This window comes from Sander lucioperca, chromosome 13 (genome assembly GCF_008315115.2).
Source record: "Sander lucioperca isolate FBNREF2018 chromosome 13, SLUC_FBN_1.2, whole genome shotgun sequence".
In the NCBI taxonomy this organism is placed as follows: Eukaryota; Metazoa; Chordata; class Actinopteri; order Perciformes; family Percidae; genus Sander; species Sander lucioperca.
In genome coordinates this window covers 4,479,216-4,504,747 of record NC_050185.1, presented here as the reverse complement: position 1 = coordinate 4,504,747, position 25,532 = coordinate 4,479,216, and the positions used below count along the sequence as shown (strand labels likewise).

General features: G+C 41.1%; 1 protein-coding gene across 2 annotated transcripts in view; it reads right to left on the bottom strand.

Annotated features, from left to right (window-relative positions):
• LOC116058201 (Down syndrome cell adhesion molecule homolog) overlaps positions 1–25,532 on the bottom strand; it is a 115,021-nt gene that overhangs the window by 12,559 nt on the left and 76,930 nt on the right. For both annotated transcript variants that reach the window (XM_031310927.2, XM_031310928.2), the window contains exons 11-23: positions 24,621–24,800; positions 14,595–14,791; positions 13,165–13,261; positions 12,672–12,800; positions 12,268–12,435; positions 11,133–11,203; positions 9,621–9,864; positions 8,633–8,779; positions 4,183–4,338; positions 3,631–3,764; positions 2,642–2,795; positions 1,103–1,220; positions 812–975 (exon numbers count right to left, since the gene is read on the bottom strand). In XM_031310927.2, coding sequence (XP_031166787.1) covers positions 812–975; positions 1,103–1,220; positions 2,642–2,795; positions 3,631–3,764; positions 4,183–4,338; positions 8,633–8,779; positions 9,621–9,864; positions 11,133–11,203; positions 12,268–12,435; positions 12,672–12,800; positions 13,165–13,261; positions 14,595–14,791; positions 24,621–24,800 — 1,959 coding nt within the window. The remainder of the gene's footprint in view (positions 1–811; positions 976–1,102; positions 1,221–2,641; positions 2,796–3,630; positions 3,765–4,182; positions 4,339–8,632; positions 8,780–9,620; positions 9,865–11,132; positions 11,204–12,267; positions 12,436–12,671; positions 12,801–13,164; positions 13,262–14,594; positions 14,792–24,620; positions 24,801–25,532) is intronic.

Genomic DNA, 25,532 nt, shown 5'->3' with positions numbered 1-25,532 from the left:
CAAGTCCAAAGAATAAGAAAAGACGTGATGTCACAGAAGTGACACTGTTCCGATCTCTGGGAAGTGAGATCTAAAAACACAGCTATATTATATAGCTTGCCGCCAAATAAAACGAAACAGAGATCTTGGAGACCATGGGCACATTTCACCATATGTTTTGGGAGTGTCCCCCCTGTTGGTGGGGACACATGGTTCTGGCAAAATGTTGCCTCAGAACTGACAACATTCGTTTCTGGGACAGTTCCCGCGACAATACCAATTCTGCTGCTGAATGACACTTATTCACTCCAGATTTCTAAATGTCAGAAAAGGATAGTCCTTGCTGGGCTAACAGCTGCAGAGAAAATGGTGGCGGTGCGCTCGAAGCCCCCACACACTTTGACCATTAAGCAGTGGCTTCTGACCTTTCTTGACATAGTTTATATATGGAACTTTCAATAGCCGCATCAATGGAGCTAGACAGGTGAATGTGGATATGTGGCTTTTAGTGGCAGAGACAATAAAAGGCAGACTGTGACTACAGTTGCCAGCCCACGGGGTCCTGGGGAGGGTGGGGTGATATTGTTTTGCGTATGTGTATATATAGGTTTATGACGTGTGTATGTGTGTGTATATATACTCCTTATTTCATTTTAATTCATTAATTAAATGTATTTGTTTCTATTATAATTTTTTATTTTTATTATTAATATTATATTTTTTTTAACCTTTTTTTTTGGGGGGTTACATGTATATTGTGTTACCTGTAACATGCTGCTTATGTGTTTAATAAATAAAAAATGCGGATTTTTTTCACATGTGGTTTGCTTACCTTGAACCTGCAGGTTGAGGACGGTTTTGTCTGACCCAAAGCTGTTACTGGCCACACAAGTGTAGTTCCCAGAATCCTCTGCTTTCACCGTACGAATAACAAGGCTGCCGTTACCATGGACGCTGCGCCGGCTGTCGATCACAACAGGCGCTGGGGTTCCATTGCTGAAACGTAGATGTTGTCAGTGTCACACGGTAACTTTGAAGAGATAAATTGAACTACTGTTGGAGACTGTATACACATGTAGCCATCTATCACGGCACCTACAGCAACACCTTTTACTGAACTCACATCTCCTTCAGCCACTTGATGGTCGGGGATGGATCACCCACTGCTTTACAAGGCAGCACAATGTCCCTCATCCAGGGAGTCGTTACTGTCCTGTTAAAGGTCAGGATCCGAGCCGGAGCTGCAAAAACACACACACACACACACACACACACACACACACACGCTTCATCAGCACACAGGGGAGATGCAGTAACAAACAGATGTGTTGCTGTTTGCTGAATGATTTCAGAAAGAGTTTCTTTCATATCGTTGTCCTTTCATTTACTCTATAACCCTTTGGCTCACTGACCCTTTCACATATGCACTGCAACCCTGAAATAATCTAGACATTGCCCGGCAGAGCTGTATGTGAGAACGCAAATGTCTGAATCAGTTGGGCCGGACATTAAAAACCCTCTACCCTGCCAACTCTCTAGTACAAAGCCTGTTGAGCCCATGTGTGAAAACAGCAGGTCATTGTCCGGAGATTCACAGTGAGCGAGTGGGCGTGTTGAGAGCCATTTCTATCATTTGGCAGTGCGAAACTGGAAGGAACCAAACATCTGAGAGTGAAGATAAAGAGTCATTTACACTAAGATCACAACTAAAATGTCTAACTGGAGAGACTACAAGGTTCGGTCGTCGGTAAGGGTCAACGGTAGACATATTCAAGGAACGGCAAGAGACACGCTTGTTTATGACCAGCGCCACCCCTCATCGGAGTATTTCCATTAAGTGAGAACAAGTCTGACACGGACAAGCTCCTGTTGTGTGCTACGTGTGAGAAAGGGAAACTCTGGACCTTGTCCAGAGTTCTTATGAGGAAACGGCTGGAGTCAGGGATACAGGCTCAGGGGCCACAGTCTGATGGTGTTTCTCTCTCCATCTAAGCGGTGGAGCATCCATCACCTGCTGTAGACCTCAGACAGGTCGTGATAGGAGCTGTGGGTCCTGACTCCAGACACCATGGGGTCTATCAGCATATGCAATCAGCTTATCAGCTCTCAGCAAGCATGTAAAGTGTCGACAGGGCCAAACACAGAGCTATTTACATTCAGCTGATGCTCCCCTACATGTCTTCCTATAAGGAGATACTGGGGATAAGATCATGTTTTTCACACATCCACACAAGTGAAGTTAGTTGTGGCAAGAGGGTAGTCCCCAACAAAGAATCTTGTTTGAATTTTAACTTACTGTGCTGCAGTGAATTTTAAAAATGTTATTAAAAGTAAAAAAAAAATAGACCTACTGTAATATCTTTACATTGTACACTGTGATTTCCTTCCTCATTGCTATTATAGCACTTGTGTTTCGAACTGAGAGTCCAAAAAGAGTCCCAAAACTATGCATCCCATTTTGCACATTATAGTCCCATCAGGCATGTGGACTGGGACACCGTTTGCCTCTTATTCAGACATAAACCTTTAGGAGTTTACTTCTCACGTTATTTACCAGTAAATCAGGCAATCTGCCTATAGATCAAATGTGGAACGCAGTACAGTGCAAGTATTTCATCTTTATTCGGCACTTCAAACTGTACCAAAGCTCAGCTCCACCTACCCTCTGCCATGGGTTTGACAGTGATGATTTCACTGGCGTTTCCACGACCTGCAGCGGTGACAGCCACCACCCAGATACTGTACTGACGGTTCCTGCTCAGGTTGGGGATGCGGTAGAAGAACACATCCGGGGCCGCTTCAAACTCACTGCTCACCTGGCCGAGGGAAGACATTCAGGAACGTCATTCATATCGTCATGTTATCCATCGACATTAAATGTTGACTTAATGTTAAAGGATAAGCCTGGTGACATTCTATATTTCTCTTATTGTCAACACATCCCATAAACACATCAAAACCAACAATGCATGTCTCCTACTAACAAATATTTTGTGTGTATCAAAAGCCTGGTATATCTTTTTCCAAAACTATAAATGAGCTATGTAGTTCTATTATTAGTGAATTGTACATAGCCTTTCCATCCATGATATAAATATTGGTTATAGCTGCTTTAAGTTGCTTTTTAACCAATGTGTGTTCAAAACTAATGTCCACCGATCAAAGGAAAATTTGGTTCCACTTTACTTGAAGGTATCTACATAAGAGTGACATGACACTGTCATGAACGTGTCATAGACATTATAAACAAGTCATAAACGTTTATGACATAACGCTTCTTTTAGTAAGTGTCATTCGGTTTTTGTCATGACAAGTTATGGTTATGGTTAGGGTTAGGGTTCATGTGTCATGACAGTGTCATGTGTTCATGACAGTGTCATGTCACTCTTATGTAGATACCTTCAAGTAAAGTGTTACCGAAAATTCTTTAGCCTCAGAGTTGAGAGCCACAGACAGGGTAGGAAAATCAGAAAGCAGTGAGAGACAGACTAACACATTGTTGATTTGGTCTTTTCATAGAATTTGTTGACAATAAGAAAAGTATAGGATAATGCCAGCCTGCCAAATGCTAACTTGTTCATAGATTTACAGGAACTTTAATTATGGCAAAGTACTGAATGTCTAATTTCATTTTTTATTAAACGTTCCTACCGTGGGGTGTGGGTTGGAACAGAAAACAGTGTATTTTCTGATGATGCCGTTCACTTTGAGAGGAGGAAGCCAGGACACAAACACCACTGAGTTCGATGCAGCTGCTGCCTTCACACCCGCCGGAGGCCCAGGAACTGAAAGGAAAAGATCATCTAGTTGATATATTTTTCCACATTAAGCTAATATTATTCCTCGGTAAGATTTGTACGGTGCTTCTTCCAGTGATTATAAAGCAAGATAACAGATGGCAAAATGTCATATTCCGCAGGACTTCCTGCTACATGTAAGTTAATTACAGCTCTCTACTTAATAAGCATGTTAAAGACCCTACTGCTCCCTAGCCTCTTTTTTTACCACAGGGGTTCATTCACTGCTGAGCAATAGTCTCAACTTGGCAAAGCTGCCATTTCTCCATTTAATGTTAAGAACAGACATGCTGTAATTCCTTGAGGCCCTACAGCAGCGAGTCAAACTCAAGTCTGAGCATCTCTTTGAAACAGCTTGACTGCTGCCCTTGTGATTTGATTTGGAGTGGTGACTTCATCTTCCTACCGTCCTCCTTGGTGCGAGTGTAGATCTGTTCACTGCGAACACCGTCTCCAGCTCTGGTGAAGGCCAACACCTGGATGCTGTAGTTGGTGTACTTCTCCAGTCCATCCAGCTCCAGAGAAGGCTTCGAGGTTGTCACATTCCTGATCTCTCCGAGCTCTGATGGACAAAAAAATAAAGTAACATTTAGTGAGGACACCACAGGTCTTGCTGCTTTTTGGATGCTTTTATATAGGCCTTAGTGGTCCCCTAATACTGTATCTGAAGTCTCTTTTATATAGACCTTAGTGGTCCTCTAATACTGTATCTGAAGTCTCTTTTATATAGGCCTTAGTGGTCCTCTAATACTGTATCTGAAGTTTCTTTTATATAGACCTTAGTGGTCCCCTAATACTGTATCTGAAGTCTCTTTATATAGGCCTTAGTGGTCCCCTAATACTGTATCTGAAGTCTCTTTTATATAGACCTTAGTGGTCCCCTAATACTGTATCTGAAGTTTCTTTTATATAGGCCTTAGTGGTCCCCTAATACTGTATCTGAAGTTTCTTTTATATAGACCTTAGTGGTCCTCTAATACTGTATCTGAAGTTTCTTTTATATAGACCTTAGTGGTCCCCTAATACTGTATCTGAAGTCTCTTTTATATAGGCCTTAGTGGTCCTCTAATACTGTATCTGAAGTCTCTTTTATATAGGCCTTAGTGGTCCCCTAATACTGTATCTGAAGTCTCTTTTATATAGACCTTAGTGGTCCCCTAATACTGTATCTGAAGTCTCTTTTATATAGGCCTTAGTGGTCCCCTAATACTGTATCTGAAGTCTCTTTCCCGAAATTCAGCCTTGGTGCAGAATTACAGCCACTAGAGCCAGTCCCACAATGAGCTTTACTTAGGATGTGCCATTTATGTGTCTGTTGCTTTAAATGCTATTGAGGAGGAGAGACGGGGGGGCAAGGTGGAGGGTGGGGGTGTGGCCTTGACCAGCTTGCGGCCACAGTTGTAGCTCTATTTCCTCATGGGTGGGCCAAATTCTCTGGGCAGCTGTGGGCGGCGGGCAAAGCAGAGAAAGGGGAGGTAACCTTTCCCCTTATGACGTCATAAAGGGAAGATTCCAGATCGGCCCATCTGAGCTTTCATTTTCTCAAAGGCAGAGCAGGATACCCAGGGCTCAGTTTACACCTATCGCCATTTCTAGCCACTGGGGGACCATAGGCAGGCTGGGGAAACTCATATTAATGTTAAAAAACCTCATAAAGTGAAAGTTCCATGCCATGGGACCTTTAAGCTGCCTACTCATGATAGGTGGCAAAACCTCTATGTGCTGGGCTCAAACAATTCCAGAACGTTCCTGCGCTGCGCTTTGCCTCTTTGCTCTGCGCCCTACCTTACGGTTTTGTTGTAGATCATGTGTAGGCAGCTTTAGCCAATGCAGGTTTCTTATTACAAATAAAGCCAGTGATATGACAAGCTGACACTGGTCCAAACATGTGACTAATGTATTATACAGCAGGTCACATTCATAAAAGTAGATGTCAGGTCCAAGGGTGTCATAGCCCAGCCTTGGATATAATGTCATATTCAATCACAAAGTCTAAACAACCCCAGGTCCAAGGTCTACTGTGGTGGCAGGCCTCCACTGGCAACCTGCTACCCTCAGCTACTGGGGTTTGAATTATTGATGTCTCTCTGTGTCACTCCCTGGCCATTTCTCTTCTTAACAATGTTTCTTCTCCCATTTTTTCTCTCTTTTCACTTCTCTCCAGAGATATATGAGCCCAGCTGCATCTCTTCTTGGAATTTTAACAATAAACCTTCACAGATCTTATTCCAAGTGGCAAAGAAAAAGAAGAATTTCAACCAGAAGTGAAAACAAAACCAACTGAGCTGTAAACTTTTATCACGGCTCTTGTTGAGTTTTGTGGGGCTCAGTAGTGCTATATTGATTCGAGACAAAACAAATGTAACTTTTTATTGGTCTTTGTTTTGACTGCAAAACAGAGTCAGTAGCCTGTACGTGTGGCAGTCCATTCAGATGGGATTATTCTGTTACTGTCTAAAATCAACCACTGTGACACTGAGCTGATTCCAACAACACTGGTGCCATAGACTATCTATCACTGGTGCACTGATACAACCGGCACCACTGTTTGTTAGAAAGGGTTTGTATCGCCCTCTGCTGGTCAGTCACATTACATCCTCTCATACTGATGAACTGCTCTGTGATTGATGGTAGAGATAGAATAGTAAATAGAACAGTTTGATTGCAAAAGATACATGTTAAGTGTTAAGTGTTGACCGTCATGGTATATTTACATACAATACAAGCCAAAGCATTTATAAATAATAAAACTGACATTTAGCTTTTAGTGATCTCCCACAGAGCTACGGACTGTTACCATGCAAACTAGTCGTGGCTGTCACGTCTGGAGCATTCATGTTGTATAGGCAGGCCAACATGAAGTGACAGTGCAGGGGTCAAAGGTAATCGTGCTGTCACAACCAATCCCACTGACACAATCCCGGCATGTGACAGTGGCATGGCATGCTGTCTGACTTCCACAGGCCCAGGCAGACTTTTGGCCAGTACTCAATTCAATTTTCAGTTTATTTATGAGTGGAGGTTAGTCAGATACCAAGAATACACTTGGGTAACTCTAAGCTATAGCTTACTCATTAGCATCAATAACTATCCTTATTACTTTATTCATTATATAAACTTAGCACTACACAATTTTTAGCTCATAACCTTTGCATTCAGCAGAGATTACTGGATTGACTCAAGACTGGACATCAGCAGTGAGCAAAGGAAGTAAACAAATTTGATGCAGTATTTATGTTTCCATTTGACCCAATTGATACACCAAGGTCCCTCTCTCTAGTCTCCTCTGTGTGGGAATCTGCAGCAGTTTTCTACATGTATTAGTAATAAAATAATCACTGAATTGCTAGTCACAAAACCATTGCGGGGCGACCTCTAGTAGAGTGTGAGTAGAGTGTGTGCCCCATGTGGGCTGAGTCCTTGGCAGCGGCCTGGGTTCGAATCCAACCAGTGGCCCTTTGCTGCATGTCGTCCTCTCTCTCTCTCCCCCCTTTCCTATCTATGCTATCTAAAAAGAAAATGCACTCCCAAAATAATCTTTAAAAAAGAAAACCATTGGCATTTAAACCATTTTGGGAGAGTAATATATTATCATTCATTCTCTATTCTTCCATCGTTTTCCTATATTTTCATCTTCTATCTAGTAGTTTCAATGATTGGCATAATTTAGGGCTGTCAAAATCGTTTTAGTTCATGGGCCACATGCAGCCCAATTTGATCTTACGTTGGTAGAACCAGTAAAACCATCGCCATGATGAGTCTGATAGTGGTGCCGAAAATTAGATTGCTTGAGCACTGAGAGGTGCTGTGAGCACACTAAGCACACTGGCTTCCCATTTTCCTCTGTGAGGAGATAGGAACTGGTCCACTTTTCTCCTTTTTGGCAAAGACATTTTCCCACCGGTGGCTCCTGCATGAAAAGTAGCCTGGGCTTGACAGTGTTTTGTCACGTAGCCTGTATGTAAGCACTTGGAATCCATAATATTGTTTGGTTTTACTATGCAAAGTCATCCAGTAGGCCAGATTGGACCCTTTCGCGGCCCTAGGGCCGTATGTTTGACACCCCAAATTATCCAAAAAGGAACCAATTTGGCCCTAATTGTTTCCTTTTTGGATAATTTATGTAAATCATGTATTAGATTTTACTAAAACGTTGTGATGTATTAAAATCAATATGTTCTCATATAATAAAAAAATTCTCCAACCCCCCTCCAGTCTGAGAGTAGACTCTTAAAGTGCTCATATTATGCTCATTTTCAGGTTCATAATTGTATTTAGAATTTAGTATCAGAATAGGTTTACATGGTTTAATTTTCACAAAACACCATATATTTTGTTGTACTGCACATTGCTGCAGCTCCTCTTTTCACCCTGTGTGTTGAGCTCTCTGTTTTAGCTACAGAGTGAGACCTCTCACTTCTGTTCTATCTTTATTGGGAGTCGCGAATGCACAGTAGCTAGGTAAGGACTAGTAGCCAGTCAGAAGCAGAGTATGAGGGCGTTCGTCACTGAAGTAAAGACTGAACTACAATAGAGCTGTTTGGAGCAGTTTGTGAACAGTGTTTTCCAAAGTCCCTTTGGGGTGGACTTTGGGCTTTTTCACTTTGTAAACCTATAACGTGCACAATTACAAGTACATTCAGTGTAAGTCAGCAACATGCATTGTGTGTATCCTTGAGGTCTAACAAATGCATCCTACTCGTAGAAAAACATGATTTACCTGATTTAAAATACAATCAAGCAGTTTTTAAATTTTTCCTTGTAAATATGTTAATGACAAAGCGCAGATTCGTGAGGACAAGGTACTGTACATAACAGTTAACATTTTTAGGAAGTGTGCAGATATACATGTGTACCTCCATCAGGCAGGTTGGCCCAGTAGATGACCCTGAAGCCCAGCAGGTTGCCGTTCAGAGCGTCTTTGGGAGGGGTCAGCCAGGATAGAGAGATGACCTCCGGAGACGCGGCTGTGGCCTGGACGTTCTCCGGAGGACGACTGGGCACTGAGGGGAAAGAAGCAGGAGGCAGACTATAAAAACAGTGGACTCACAGTAGAAACCCTAGGACTGACAACATGTAGCAGCACCCTCTGGTCTCCACTAGGCTGTGATATAACCTCACAAATGTCTCCAAAATTAAACCATGCTGTCAGCCTCTTTGAGAACAGGAAATGCACAGTGTTGTGTTGCCATCACCCATGTTAGGAATAGTGATAGACTGGCCGTTTTTTGGCAGTTTGCAGATTATCTGTATCTGCGTTTTATTTGCCTGATAACTGATAAAGTTAATTCATTAAAAAGTGTTCTACTTTGGCTCGGCTACAGCTCTTTGTCTGTCCTTCTGCTTCGGTTTCACTCACCACAGAGTCTGACCACAACACACAACACAACACTATCTGACTATCTTTTACTGTATATTATGTTGAAAGTTTCTAATTTATTAAATAATTGCTTAAGGCAGTTAAACAAAGTTTTGGGTTGGATCAAAAACCTTAATTTTGACTTATAGATTTTCATTTTCACTGTATATGCATATTGGATCCAAATATCTGTATCCGTTTTATTAACTACTAATAACCGGTATCAGTATTGGCCTTAAAAAAACAGTATCTGTCGATGCCTAGATAGGACACAGTTATCATTAATCCAAATATACTGATCACATCTATTATCTTTGAATACTCTGTTGGTTTTTGCTTAGTGTTCCTTTTTAGCAAATATCTTTTTATTATGTTATATCAGACTTTCTTTACTTTAATGCTTTCTTGTTATTCTTAGATTTATTCAGAATATTCTGTCTACCATCACACTTCGGTCTGAGTTTGGTATTGTACTCCTTTCTTACCGTCTTCCAGCGTGGTAGCAGCCACCTCAGTGGACGAGGGCCCTGTCCCAGCGCTGTTGCTGGCTTGCACCACGACTCCATACTGGGTGAACTTCTTCAGGTTGTCCAGCACCAGGCTTTCTGCATTGTCCCCTGTGGTCTCCACGCTGATCACACTGAACTGGTAGTTTCCACCAGAGCTGTATTCCCTGAAGCCCACCTGGTAGCCTCGGATGGCTCCATTCTGGAGGTGCTTCTTGGGCGCCTGACAAGGGAACGACACGGCTTATTTGAGACAATGGGGTTGAACATCTGTGCTCTTTTTTTATTTGAGTGCAAAAGAATCACATTTTACGAGACAAATTAAATGAGTCAGCGACTGAGGAATAAAATAGCATCCTCAGGTCAAGCACAATTTTGGTGGATAAAGAAAACTCTGTTCAGTCGCCTATGAACTTATGAATATATTACATTACGTTCTGATACCAGGAAGCGAGACGCCACACATATGCACAAATACGGTATGGTGTTAGCTAGCAGACACTCACCTAGATATATATACTGTAGACACCCCACAAGAACAAGGCCCACTTTTTAGCTATCTCGTTTGTTTCCCATACGCATATATCAAGAAAATGAGACACCCCCAGACAGCATGGAGCCACTCTCACGTCAAAGAGTGCAAAAAGACCCCTTTGAGTTATCAAACAGATACATTAATAGTGATTCAGCAATTTACATATACACGTCACTAATTTTCTACCACAGAGACTAAAGAGAGAATATTTCAAATGACACCAATTTGCCAAAAACTCTTATAATATACTGTTTGTGCTCTTCCTCTGAGTGCCTTGTATAGTCCAGGTTAGCTACTCTGTTTTGTTTTTTCTCTTATGCCTCTGACAGCATCTTGAATTAATGCGATCACATCTCAAAACACAGCCAACACAATCCTCTTCTCCAGCTGCATGGCTGAGAGAAAATGTGCACTTTTTTTCTCTTAAGTCACGGCTTCCAGAATGAGAGAGAGGAAGTGAAATGTGATTACAATTCATCATGTCAGGCATATGTTTAGATGCATTCTGGTGCCTTGTGTGAGATGAATACGCCTCCTTTGGATCTACACACAATTTGAATAAGACCAAAGGCCAAAATGACTCTACACATGATGGAAATAATAACTTGGGAGGTCACCGAAACCGCCAGACATGAGATAAAAGACAAAGATAATTGCAACAAATACTGTATATACACCCTCATTTATTCAGTAACAGCCAACAAAAGAAACACCTGGCAGCTAACTAGTCCAGCTTCAGTGGCAGGTTAAATGTTGAGTTCCTTTGTTCCTTGTTACTCATTGACTTCGAGGAGAGAACAGTGTTGGATTTCTTTGGGGATTTAAAACAGCAATCTTTCAGCCACAAGCCAGACCTCAGCGCTGTCATCCCTGATTGTACCTATCTGGACACAGCTACATACTCACCTCATGCAAATATACACACATTTCTAACACACAGGGTCGGATTAACTTACCCGCCAAGTGACTCGGATGCTCTGAGAGGAGAGGGCTTCTAGCTGCACTTCCTGGGGTGGTCCATCAGGAGCTGAGATCAGATCGCCCAACATGTACATATTATTATTAAGATAAGAAAGATAGAGAAAAACTTTATTGTCTGTCACAAGTGACAAAATGTTGTCTTTGACAGGGCAGGCTCAAATGACATGAAATACATAGAAGAACATAAGAGATACATATAGAAACAGTGTAAAAAAACATTGACAGTGCAAGCGTGTAGAAATGCAAAACAGTGCAAAAAGAAGCATGGATGTAGCTGTTGGATATGTTGTCTACGTATGACTGTAGTGTGGAATCTAAAACTGTACACATCCGACAACTGTCTCAACTATTTTTTAGAAAGGCTTTTGCAAACAACATTTTTTCTTCACAAAACCCCACGGAACAAATGTCCAGAAGTGATGAGTGTGGATGTGGCTATTTTAACAAATGTGATGGTTGTATTTATAGAGGTCTGCTGAGGGTGAGGAGAAGTGCTCTGTGGGGGGTGGCAGAGTAGGGAGATGAAGGGATAGGGGGTGTGATTTGCAGATGGGGTCCAGCCTCAGTCTATTGACCATGGTGTGACATTTACTACTGAGGCCGCTAATTGAAAAAATTCTGCTTTTAGTGTGGGGTCAGCGTGTGTTCAATAATGCAACAGAGCCAATGGGCTGATGTCACTGGGCTGTTAATGAATTGACTCAGTTGGCCCTTTACCTCTTTTTTCCACTCGTCTTTCACTCTCACCCTCACTTCTGTGATTTTGTTACTCTGATTTGTTGTCATAGTAACAAATTACAAATTACTTTTCTTACTGTAACTGTATATGATTTATGTACATGAAAATAAGAGTGAAAAGTGAGTGTCAGGAACATTTGTGTATGATTTAGTTCTGTATATATATATATAATGTAATTTGCAATGTCTCTGACTCTGTAAATAATATTGATAATGTTTAATAATGTGTTGTATGTGCACTGTTTATTGGAAAGCAATGACCTACATTTCGTTACATACTGTATGTGCCTGCCCATTGTGTCAATGACTATAAAATTGAATTGAATTGAATTGAATTGAATTCAGAATACAACACTGACTCATCCCTCTCACCTGCTTCGTCAGTGGTGATGGTGAGCTCGTTGCTGGCCTCGCTCTTGCCGATCAGGTTCTTGGCGAACATGCGGATGTTGTAGGTGGAGGAGGGGTGCAGGTCGATGATGGTGGCCTGGTTGAGCTGAGGGGATACATCTTTGGTCTTCTGAGCAGTATCCCAGGAGGCTGTAGAGGGGACAGGGTGAGGTTTATTGGGGTTACTAAAGTCAGGGGGGAGGTCAAAGCTAAGTGTATTAGGACAGGCTATGTTAAATAATAGCGCTGGGACAAAGTGAATGCAGGGATAATCAACCAAAACACATGATTCTCTCTACGCATTTGAACCAACGCTTTGTGTAAAAAATGTGTCTCACTGTTAGATCATACCATCTAATCTTAAATATACATTTCTTTTCTTGTACCTGATTTGTTCTTGCTTTCAATATCGAAGCCTGTGATTGGGCTGTTGCCATCAAAACCCATAGTCCAACGCAGCGCAATGGTCCTGTCCTTCACTTCTCTGATCTCCACCTCTGGGGGGTCCGGGGGCTCTACAAGGCACAACGTTAACCAACACTTTGTTTTGTTTTTTAGTGTTACTGAACTTTTTTGAAGAAACAACTTGCACATCCAAAAATTTCTCTGTGCAGGTGCGTAGGAAAATAAAAAACAACTTGGAAACAAAGGAACAGATCTCGATGAAGGTCCGGAGGGACCGAAACGTAATGTTTTTGTAAATAAACGGTGATGCTATAGCAAGAGCAGAGTGCGGGATTTGTTCCTTTGTTTCCAAGTGTTACTGAACTTAAAATGGCAGGTAAACATGTGCCATTATCTGCAATTGTTGCTAAGATTGAAAAGCTCCGTTACAGCCTTTTTTTTTTCTTTGAACAGTTGAAGCAGGTGAAGTTTTACCTTGCACTGTGAGCTGTATGATTCCTCTGTCTTCGCCAAAGGAGTTGATGGCATGGCAAGAGAAGAAGCCGGAGTCCTCCCTCACTGTGGGCATGATCTGATGGATGCACAGGAATCAGATGAGTTTCAATAAAAAAAAAAATACTATGCAGGTGGCTTTCCACTGGTCACTGGTAGTGATAATGATGTCATCAAATTGATGCCAACATCTGATATCTTTAATTTAACGCAGAGGCTTTCTCTCCAGTTGTGGTTCCCACAGTGTTTGACTTGTGAGACAATACAATGAAGCACCGGTGTGAGCCCTCATCACACTTCATGGCCTTAGTGTAGACATGAATGGTGAACAGTTCAACCAAAGGGTCTCTCAAACTATGTCATTAGCAGGATTTCACAGGATGTCACGGTAGAATCCATTTTGAGATTGTAAGGTTTGTTTTTAAGGCCATTAATGGCCTGGCCCGGGCATATTTGGCCGAGATTTTAACCCTTCGTGAGCACAACAGGTCATTTATCATCCAATCAACTTATTTTAGAAGTCCAGAGGTAGAAACGGTGGCCCCGAGACTTTGGAACAGGTTACCGCCTGATATTAACACTATTACAGATGTAGCTCTTTTGAAATCTAACCTCAAAACTTATTTACGGTACTTAGAATGTTTTTTAATACATAGTAGGGCTGGGACATTTTTTTCGTTCTTCCTCCTGCTTTTATGTAACCTTTTCTGAGTTTACTGTATGTTACGTTTTTATTCTTGGTCCTTGATGTAAGTAACTTGGAATACCTGCTGGTTGCTGTTAGGGCTCTATAAATAAATGCTGATTGATGGATTGACAGGCCTGAAGAGGTGAAAGTATCCTGTATTTAACCCTTGTGTTGTTCTCCTGGGTCAAAGTCTTTTCTGATACTTTTTATCTGACAGTTTTTTTTTTTTTACACTACCATCAGTATATTGTACACACCACTCACACCAATGTATTACCACTAGTTTTACACTATTTCTTTTTTCTTGAATTCATGGTCAGGAAACCTCATTTATATGAAATTATATAATTTTTTTGTGTTTGTGTTTGGTCAAAGTTTAGTTTCAGGATACTGTTTTGAAACCAATTAAACCGTTTTAGACCGTTTAAAAAAAAAAAAACTTCAACAATAAAGTAGTGAACTGATCCTTCATTTAACTTGCAAGCAGCGCTGTAATTATTGGACAATTTGGATGAAAGAATCCCAAATTTCTGATGTAGAAACTTTTAAAAATGGGTCAAATCTGACCCGAGGACAAGAGGAGGGTTAACAAGAAAAAAGCAAAAAAGTTGAGGTCAGAAAAAGTCAGAATAAATTAAGAGAACACATTTGCATGCTGTAGCTTTATATACTAAATAAATATCAACAGTTGGATTTTACACTTCCAAGTGGCACAGCCTCCTACCTGCAGGGTGGAGATGACTTCATCGCCCACCTCCTTGACAGAAACCACGTAGCGGCTGGTCTCGGGGTTGATGATGCGTTCCTCCTTCTCCCAGCGTACCATGATGGGCTTCTCACCGTGGGCCGTGCAACTCATCTTCTTCTCTTCTCCCTGCGTGGCCAGCGTGGTGTTGGGGTAGGATGTGATCATGGCAGGAACTGGTGCGGAAATAAGGCGGAGAAAAAGAGAGGAAGATATCTTGTTACATTTGTTTTTCTAGATGAACCACATTGGTACTTAAGTTATGACGGATAGATGTATTGTTCAAAAGAACAACACAAGCAAAGGACGTTCTCCAACTAAAATAACCTTTGACTAAGCCAGTAGCTATGGAGCCCCAAAGTGGTTAAATATTCAATAATTAAATTAAATAATTAAATAAGACATTATAAAATAAATAATCATATAAATGAATAGTCAAATATATAAACCAATGAAATCAAATGAAATAATTGAAGACATTATTAAAACTTAAATCATTATTGTGAAAAAATGAAACTAAGCATTTTTATTTTACAATGCACTTTTTCAAAGGTGCCCTTTTATTTAATATTTATATTTGTCCCGTTTCCTGACACTTTTATTTCACAATGTTCTTTTCATGACACTGGAGTTGTCATCGGTCCCCGCCCCCTCAACTTTCAGCCAATCACGAGCCCTTGGCCTCTCTTTGTGAGCTCAACAACAACAACAACAATCTAGCTTCAGAGGAAGCCAAACAACTTGATTTAGAGCAGCTGGTTAGCTGGCAGTTGCTAAAGGTGCAGAGAGAATATGATTGGCTGAAAGGTGAGTGGGTAGTGACTGGTGAGAACTTCACTGTCATTATTGGGAACAATAAAATACAAAAAGCCTTTTGAGAAAGGGATTTTTGACAACTAGAGTGCCTACAAGGAAACAAACATGGACACCAAAACTACTCCAATTATTCAGCATCAGAATCACGAATGTATTGGTTCTATGACATACGTGCATCATTTATTCATATTATATGAACTTGATGATTGTGGTCCTGTTAAAGCGATGTCTAAGTATGCTGAACAATCAAAAGCAATGCTGGTTTGTGGGATTTTAATCACCTGATGTGTTGTCTAACCGTGTCAGTTCAGCTATTTATCTCTCTCTAATGGAAAAACGTGCTGTCTTTTGTAAAATGAAAAGAAAACATTTTGACACGTTTTATATCAACTGCGTGGAAATAAAACATGCTTACATTAGATACACAGATAATTCCCAGCATTGTTAGTGTACCGTAACTGAACGTACAGCTTCTCTTTAAAGTCTCTTGCATCTGAGAGTCCTAAATGGTACAGCGATGCTCCAACAACACTCTGAAGACAGCACACTAAACGCACACTAACGACATACATGGCTCATTACACCCACAGCAGAGTGTATAACAACCCTCTGTCCCCAGATGCTCACACACACACTCACACCCATGTACACACACAAACACAAACACACAAAGCGTGACTCCAGTGATGTGATGGGAAGTGTCAGGCAAGAGGTTGCAAACATTTAAACCTCATCTCTTATTCACTCTGCAGCCATTTGGGGCTCGGCGGTGAAAAAGAACGCTGATTTATTTTGCATGACAAATATGAATTTTTATGTGACGCACATTTGGAAAAGTGAAGAAAAAAAAAAAAAAAAGCCCAGGCTTTATTTAAACGTTATCGTTTTAGTGCACAGCTACTTTCATTTTGCAGTGTAAGTGGCTCAGAGGTGGCACACTCCCAGCAGAGCGAGACGAAATGCAAGGGCGGTGAGAAGATCAAGACAGTTCTGTCCGTTAGGTGTGTGTGAGCGAGGATGTCTGTACTGTAAGCTTTAAAGACATGTCAGCATCCTGGATCTGGAGGGGAAATACATTAAAGCTAAAACACATATGTGTAGACAGCACATTTTTGCAGTTCCCATTTATTTTTTGTTACAGCACAAAATATACAGTTATTGATATGCTGATACAATGGGTAAACATTGAAAAAAAAATAATGCACTGGTTCAAAAATCACAAAACCTAATTCTAAAAATATGATTTATTTTTTAAAAAGGAAAATATTTAGATACAGATAGTGTGATATTTGATGTTTTCTGCTCAAATAAAAAAGTTATGTTTGGAAAAAATGACACCTCAAAGGGTCAAGTCTGAGCATGATCCGCTGGTGATGTAGAAATGCGAACCAACTGGAGTAGACCAACCATCAGAGGTTTGTGTGTGTGTGTGTGTGTGGGGATTGAGGGGGTTGCTTTTGATCTCACAGCCAATCAGAGCAGGGGTTGACAGCCAGTCACGCCCGAATACAGCTCTTCAGTTGGGAGAGGGGCAATAGAAAACAAAAAGATTATATATATTTTTTTTTTACAATTGTGTATTGATTGAAATGCAACACAATCATAAGATGTCTGTAGATGCAATCCACACCTGAGAGCGTTGGCACATTTAAGGATGCAAAAAAGCATATATGTATTTTCAAGTTCACTATAAAAAGCTGTGATAACAATATATGATTAAGAAGTTTTAGAGGAGACAGATTAATTCATAAATAAGATACGTTTTTTTATAAGTTTTATTCATAATTATTATTTATTCAATACATGTATTTAACGTTGCATTATTAATCATCATCACTGTTCTGTTCATTTATTTTTCTGAATCAGTTACTGACATCAGCATATAGAAAATCAATTTGCAGATTTGTATATTATTGTGTGTGATCCTCTCACTACTGAAGTCAGATTTCTGAATGTTTTAATATGTAGCAGCTCTGCAGTTAATATGTTGCAAACATCAAACTAAATCTAGTTTACAACACGGCATCTTGATGTGAGATGAATGTGGAAGAAGGCAGAGACACAAAAGCAAACAAATGCTCAACAACGGGAGTGTCGATGCAACATGAAGAGGGCTCAGAGATGAGGCACATGCGGTCTGTACGCCTGTGTCTCCATGTTAAAACACACATCAGCTGTAAATGCATGTGTGTACAAACGTGTGTGTGTGTGTGTGTGTGTGTGTGTTTGTGTGTGTGTGCAAGCAGCCCAGCTGAGTCACCCCTGAGGCACAATTTGTGACCCTGTAATTGTTGTGTTGATGTATTTCTTTAATATCCAGTGGAATTATGGGAACAGGACTACGGGGAGGAGCGACGAGAGAAAAAGAAAGAAAGAGAGGAGGTGAAGGAGGAAAAAGTGAGTCTCCTGTCTCATTAGGCATCAACTCCCCTGATATCTAATTCAGCCTTGAACACAACACATGGGGCACACAGCACACACACATACATGAGCTCCCTGTGAATGGTGATTTCATCATCCATCCTGTCTTATATCAATCACTTTGAATCATCATTCATCACTCATTCATCTTACCAATGAACTCTTTCTTTATGTGTCTCGCTGGATTTCAGTTTTAGTAATAACTTGCTGTATGCACTTAAATCAAGTTTTATAGGACATAGCTACTGGCTAGGGCTGCAACTAACCATTATTGTTATAGTATATGTGTATATCTCTCGATTATTTTCTTGATTAAACAATTACAGTAGTTGTTTGGTCTGAAAATGGTGAAGAAATGTCATTCAGTGTTTCCCAAAGCCCAATATGACGAAAAATGTCTTGTGCTGTCCACGACTCAAATATATTCAGCTAACTGTTACAGAGGAGTGAAGAAACAAGAACATATTCACATTTAAGAAGCTGGAAGTGTATTTCTTCTTTTTTTTATTCTTCTTTTCATAAAAAAGTTTTAAAGCTATTAATCGCTTATCAAAATAGATGGCGATTACTTTAATAGTTGACAACTAATGGATTAATCGATTTATCTTTGCAGCTCTTATACTGATACGCTCAAATGAAACATAAATAGTGAGCACTTTAATAGACTAAATGGTGCTCACTGTCTCTCACACACGCACACACGCACACGCACACACACACACACACACACACACACACACACACACACACACACACACACACACTGCTCTTCTTTAGAAACCAATACGATGCAATGTGTTTATGAGGAAGAGGGGAGGATGATGGCAGAGAACGGTGTGAATGTCAGTGTGTTGCAGTCCTAAACATGTCAGTTTTTCATCCTAACATTATTCCTCGAAATCCGGTGCAGTATGTGTAGCTTACATTAGTAAAAAAAAAAGGAAAGAAATGAAAACATGAGCATTATAGCTTTCAGAAAGCCAAAGAATAACAAGCAGAGTGTGTAGTGTGTGTTTCCTGCACAGCACAAAGTGTCTTTTATGTGGAGGTGAGGAGAGCCCTGTTCCTCCACAGCAACCCAGAGGGCAGTGATGATACGTTTAAGCCTGCAGGGGATTGTGGGGGATAGGCTGGCTGCTGATAGGCTGCTCCCGTGAGACAAAAGCCCCCCACCCCCCCTTCTCCCAGGCTCCCTTTCACCTGGCCAGGTTGCCATGCCAACCAGCATCGGACAGTCTCTCTCTCTCTCTCTCTCTCTCTCTCTCTCTCTCTCTCTCTCTCTCTCTCTGGTCTCTACTCTTAGAAAAAAGGGCCATTTCTAGTAGCCAGGAATAGAACATGGACCTGCCATTGATTTTCACAGGAGTATGATGATGATTACACAATCACGCCCTGAATGTCGCAATGCAGGGCCAAAAAAAGAAAGAAGATACAAAATAATACAAAGAAATTGTTTCTAACTGGTGGTGCTAGTGATGTGGAAAACAGAATTAGCCAAATGGAGGAGTCAGGAGGAGAATAATAATATCACACAGTTATAGCTGAATGGCTACAGTACATCAGTGCGGGGCTATCCATCGATGATCAAAGAGAAAGGAAGCAGTGAGACCATCTCACAGGTTCAATGAGATGTGATGAATTTTCAGAGGCATCATTTGAGCCAGCTTAATTGTTATTAACAACAAAAAAGAAAGGACTGAAACATCACGCTCCATAAGAAAAATGTGCAAAAAGAAAAAGGTTGACGATGATGATCATTCGGTCTACAACTGAGGTCATGAGCTTTCTGATGTTTGCGATGCACTAAACTGTATAAGTTGATGTGATGTCATTTTCTTTGGGCTGTATCTGAACTGGGATTGTTTTTCAAGTGCTGAAAATGTTTAATAAAAAAACAAAAAAAAACTCTGCTTTCTTCTCTCCAGATGAGTATCACCCATGTTGAGAACACTGGGATGCCGGTCTACATTTCCCTCCACACCGTGTCACTGGCTGCCCGGTGTAAGCCACAGGGCACCCTGGCTCCACGGGGCCACGAGGGCCAGACAAGAGAAGACGAGCTGAGATGTGTATAGCTCCCTTGCCCTGGAGGCACACTGGAAGTTTGCTGGGGAGGGACGGTAGGGGGGAGGGGAGCGAGCTCTGTGGCGATAGCGCAAAGATGACTGGTTCACTGGCCGCCTGCAATGTACTGAAATAATTCCCTTAGCTGCACAATTGGCTTGGACATGGAGCATGAACCGATGTATGCTTGCTGACTGTGCGGGGGTTGGGAGGGAGGGGGGCGGGGGTGGGAACGAGGGGTGGGGGGGGGGCTTGGATGCAGATGAGTAAATAAGATGAAAGAAAAAGAGATCAGAGGAAGAGGGGACTTCGTTATGGTTGTCTGAAGGACGTTGTGCTTGGGAGACTGCTCAGTGACCACAGGAACATTTAGCTCTTCTCTTCAGTGAAGCCTCATTAAGTGCTGTGGCCTCATCACTATGTCTGCCAACATTATGATGTCTAATAGGCTTGATTGGTCTTAATTGGCTCTGATAAACAGTGAGTGGCTGTTGACTGAGTCTGATAGCATCCGCCGTGGACTGGTAATGAATTGACTGAATTGCTTCTGTTTTGGAGGTAGGGATGCATGACTGGATATTGCATAAAAAAAATAAATAAATAAAATAAAACATTTGTTTGAGCCTCCACCTGCAACCAATGTCATGACAGAACCGAAAGTGATTACTAGGGAAGTAATGACTCATTTCAGGATTCGATACGATTCACGATTTTAAGTTCATGATCCGATTTTCTCACGATTTCTTTAACAGAATGAGCTGCTGACAAATGACTAAAACACATTCCTTTATTTATATAAACTGTGCAAAACAACAGATGTGTCCTTTATCAAACGTGCAACTGAAATTGCATTTTATCTTAAATAACAAAAAAATCTATAAAAAATAATTAGATTTTAAAACAAATCCCACATCAAAATAACTTAATACATAGAAAAAAAATGACTTCACATAAATATGTAGTGACATCTGAAGTCATACAAGTGAAATCTAAAGTAGATTACACCCTAGACCGTTTAAAAATTGCATCGCGATTCATTTTGTTACCTCAACCGGTTGTAATCTTTACACATTTATATCGATTTTTAACCGATTCACAATGCATGGTTGCATCCCTACGTACACAGACATGCACAACCTAATCCTGGTGCAGTGAGTGCAAGCAATTTCTACTGGCTGTTAGTGCATTGGCGGTGTTCATGCAGGATGATGCATGGTGTATTATGACGAGACATTAGCCTATGCACAGACACTCATAACAATGAAAGTGCCAAGCTAGGACATCACAATAGCTGTAATTCATTTCCCGGGCAGTCCACCACAATAGCCTGGCAGAGTGGGATCTATCTAAGCACTGTATTAGCCCATTACTCTTTAGTAATGGCTGCACTGTATCTGCGCCTTTACATTGTGTCTTTGCATTAACGTGTGCACTGCTTTGTCTGTCTCTGTGTGTTCTAATGAGCTTGTTTGCTCACCTGCGTCATGGATGACCCTGGCCTGCATATTCCCCATACGTGTGTCTGTACTCTACATCTCAGAGTTTCAGATTGAATCTATTGATTTTCCACTGTTTGTTTACTGATACATCAAGCCACACTTGGACAGCCAATGATACACGGCGAAGATCATACTATCCATCACATGAGTACTTCAGCCTGCGTCAGCTTGTGTGCCTCCCTAATTGGCTCCTAAGCCTCTTAAGTAGCTGCCGCTGCTCAAGTGGTGTAGGCTGGCCTGGATAAAGAACATAAAAACAGGACAGAGTGTACAGAACATCACAGTGGCCAACATTACTGAGCATTACCGCCTCGGACGTTATAGTGCACTGCAGAGGCTCAGCACTGTGCCCATTATGCACATGGAGAGGCAGGCGCGCGCACACACACGCACACACTCACACACACACACACACACACACACACACACACACACAGGGGAGATAGGATGAGGTGTGGCTCCCCTGGCACTCATGGAGATTTGGGTTACTACAGAGAGCAAAGAGACACAAATCAGGACAGCACAACTATCACAACAGCCTGACTCTTTACAGCATGCACCTGAGGGAGTGCTGACACACCCATGCACACACGCACGCACGCGCGCGCGCGCGCGCACACACACACACACACACACACACACACACACACACACACACACACACACACACACACACACACACACACACACACACACACACACACACACAGTTTTTCCAGGCTCATTTGTCAAACAGGAATCTGGTTGATATAGAAGTCCATCCCAGCAGTGAAACTAGTTCCTATGAAAGGTGTATTTCTCAAAATGAGAATGCAGATGCAGTTGCCTCCACTGGGTGACCAAAGGTGGAGAGCTTTTAAGACTGTGAAACCTCTGCCTGTGCCAAACACTGTTTGCCCTTTTATAGTGACATGTGGCTTGTTTGGTCTGACCAAAAGAGAATGATATAACACAGAGAAAAGCAATAAATCCTCACACTGAAAAAATAAACAAATAAATAAATGTATTTTTTTTAGTCTCCAAGTTTTGGAGGCTGCAGCCTACTCTGTAGGCTAATTTATGCTAATAATTCTGAGCATGGTACAAAGAGTCTACTCTACTTGTTCTGTGGTTTACCACTTTGCAGCCGTTATTGGGGGTTTTATTTTCTTTGTCAAGACCACATACAATGATCTTTTAGAATTTTGTAAAATGAAAAAAGGAGGATATGAATTCAATCTACACTCAGCTCTATTATGCAATTACGAATTGGAATCAAGAGGGCTTGAAGATGTGACAACCTTGTTCTCCAGTTAGCGGTAAGGATTTACAACAACTTCAGAGCATGGAGAACTTATCATCAGTGGGTATCAAAAGGATAACAAAATAACTTCAAATGGATATCTTCAAGGATATTGAATTGTAAATCACACTTGAATGACATAAGGGACTGCGCTGCGAGTTGGTGCCTCTGTGTTTGTGTGCATGTCTGTCTGTGAGCCAGTGTGATGGGCTGGAGTCAGACAGGAGGGGTCGTGGAGGAGTGGTAGCTTATTTGGCTGTGGCTGGCAGACAGAGAGACACTCAGCAGGGAGTACTGTGCTCTGGCTTGATAAGCGCCACGGGGGCATAAGCCTCATCTAGCAGTGACTTATCAAAATGAGAACCCAGCCACAGCGACTGGCTGGAGATCACACTCACACATGCAAATCGACAATCACATGCACAAGCAGGAACTCACACAGAACTGTGTATTTTATGTTGAGTTCAGATATACATTATTTGTGACATGGTTGTTTGTCACATAAGTGAGTATGTGGACTATCAAATCCCTGTTTTTACTGTAGCATCTCTCTTTTTGAGAAGCTATGGTGAATTAAATCATGTAGTAGACTCTCATGGTTTACTCTTTCAACCTAAAGAGGGGCAGTATTCCTATTGGAGGAAAAAAGGGTAATATTATGATAAAAACACTGAGCAGTAAGCAAACAGTGACATGTCTGAGAATTGCATAAATTCAAAGGAACTCTGCAAAAGAAAGTACTTAGCTTCTGTCTCACGTATGTAACGATTGTGTTTGTACAGGACCTATCGCAATAATATTACTGAACAGTCATTTGATCATCATTGTGATGATCTGTAATTGGTTGGAACTTGAAAAGAGCAAATCCATAGCTGTGCTGTATGTATGTTTGAGCGTGATGGGTGTTAGCTCCAATCCTTTGATAACGTCAGGGAGATTCAGAACATGGCAAATAGAACATTGGTCAGGCACAAAGGGAAGGACATGTATACATTGTAAGCAAGGGTTTGAAAGAAGAAGACATGGATAACCCATTCAACCCCCTTTTTTCCCCATCTCTTAGTCCTCTTTTCCACATGGCAGCTCCTGCCTGCATGCAGAATTCAAGGCTTAATGGAGGGGAGCTAAGTCCCTGGCCACACAGCGAATAAATGCTGTACGTTCTCCAAGAGATGCGGTGGTGGTCGCTGCGTGTATTGCTTTCGTGGGATTCATTCAGGCACAAGGCACAGAGCAAGCGCCGTGACGGCATCTTGCTGGTGTTCTGACTGTCACAGACAAAGCCGACTCCAGTTCAACTCACCTAACTTTTGTGCGTCAGTGTTTTTTACTTTAATGTTACCAGCAGCACTTGGGCTGGGCATCGCCAATGATTTCCCAAATTGATTCGATTCTGATTCACAAGGTCCAGATCCGATTACATTTCTGAGTCGATAAGATATCAATTAGGTTAGGGAAATTTCACTTGCAATAGCGAATTTGCTTGGATATAAAAGACATTCTCAGGGAACTTATGTTGTAAATTGTACAAGCAAGAAGCTCACTCAAATGTGTTATTTTATTTACCAGGTTAATGTTTACATTAAGAATTGACCCCCCAAAAGTTTGTAAAATATAAGGTACTTTTCCATTATGAAAAAACATCAAATTCTCGAATTTCACTTTCATTCAAACAAAGATCAGTTTAAATTGGAGAATTGATTATTTTAACGCAGCCCTAAGCAGCATTAAGCATGGAAAAGGAGATATGACTAGATAAAACCAGGTGTGACTAATAATTATTTGTGGAAAGCTGACTATAAGAGAGTAAACTGCATACTGTCAACACCCTAAATACAGAGATAATCTTTCTGCGGCACCTTAGATGCCCATTTTAATCTTGCATTCCTATCGTTTTAGGTGGCGTTTTCTCATTAGACTTACTTTTGACGTTGAGATACATGGACTTGCTGACATCAGCTCCAACGTCGTTGCTGACTCTACACAGGTAGAAGCCACTGTCTTCTTCCAGCACGTGCTTGATGAACAGAGAGCCGTTGACCAGCACCTCGATCCGAAAGCCTGAGTTGAGGACGATGGGTTTGAATTGAGGGACCCCGGCGCCTGTCAGAGAGCACAGAGTGGCTGTTGATCAGACTTAGACCAAAATACAGGAAAACTAACACTGGCTAGTTAATACTTTACTCCCTTTTTACTGAAAGTTTACAGCTAGCCCAATCACAATCCCTGAAGTTCAAACCCTACTACAATATGTCTGCTATAAAAAAAAGATGGTGCATCAATTTTCTATGAGCTTATGCGATATGTCAACACATGGTCTTAAATAAGCGTGGGGAAAAAGACATTGTGAGGGGTTATTGAAGAACAACAATGGAATGAGGCCATATCATGTTGACATACACAGCTGTGCGTGAGATAACTATCTCATGTCCTCACACATTACAATATTGCACTATTATGCTACTTGCACACTGGTTACTTATAACATATTTCTACTTTACTTTACTATATTATACATATTTCATATTTTACATATTTTAGGTAGGTTGTACATTTTATTCTACACTTGTATATACATGTACATTCTTTTTCATCCCTCTAAGTATATTTTTTTCAATAGGTATTCTGGCATTTACTATCTTATTTTTTATCTTATTTATTTTTTCTAGTGTTTTTTTGTATGTGTGTGAGTGAGTATGTGTGTATGACCAAGTAACTTGCTGCTTGTAACAGAGTAATTTCCCCAATTTGGGATGAATAAAGTCTATCTATCTATCTATCTATCTATCTATCTATCTATCTATCTATCTATACCTCTGCCAAAGAAGTTCAAAT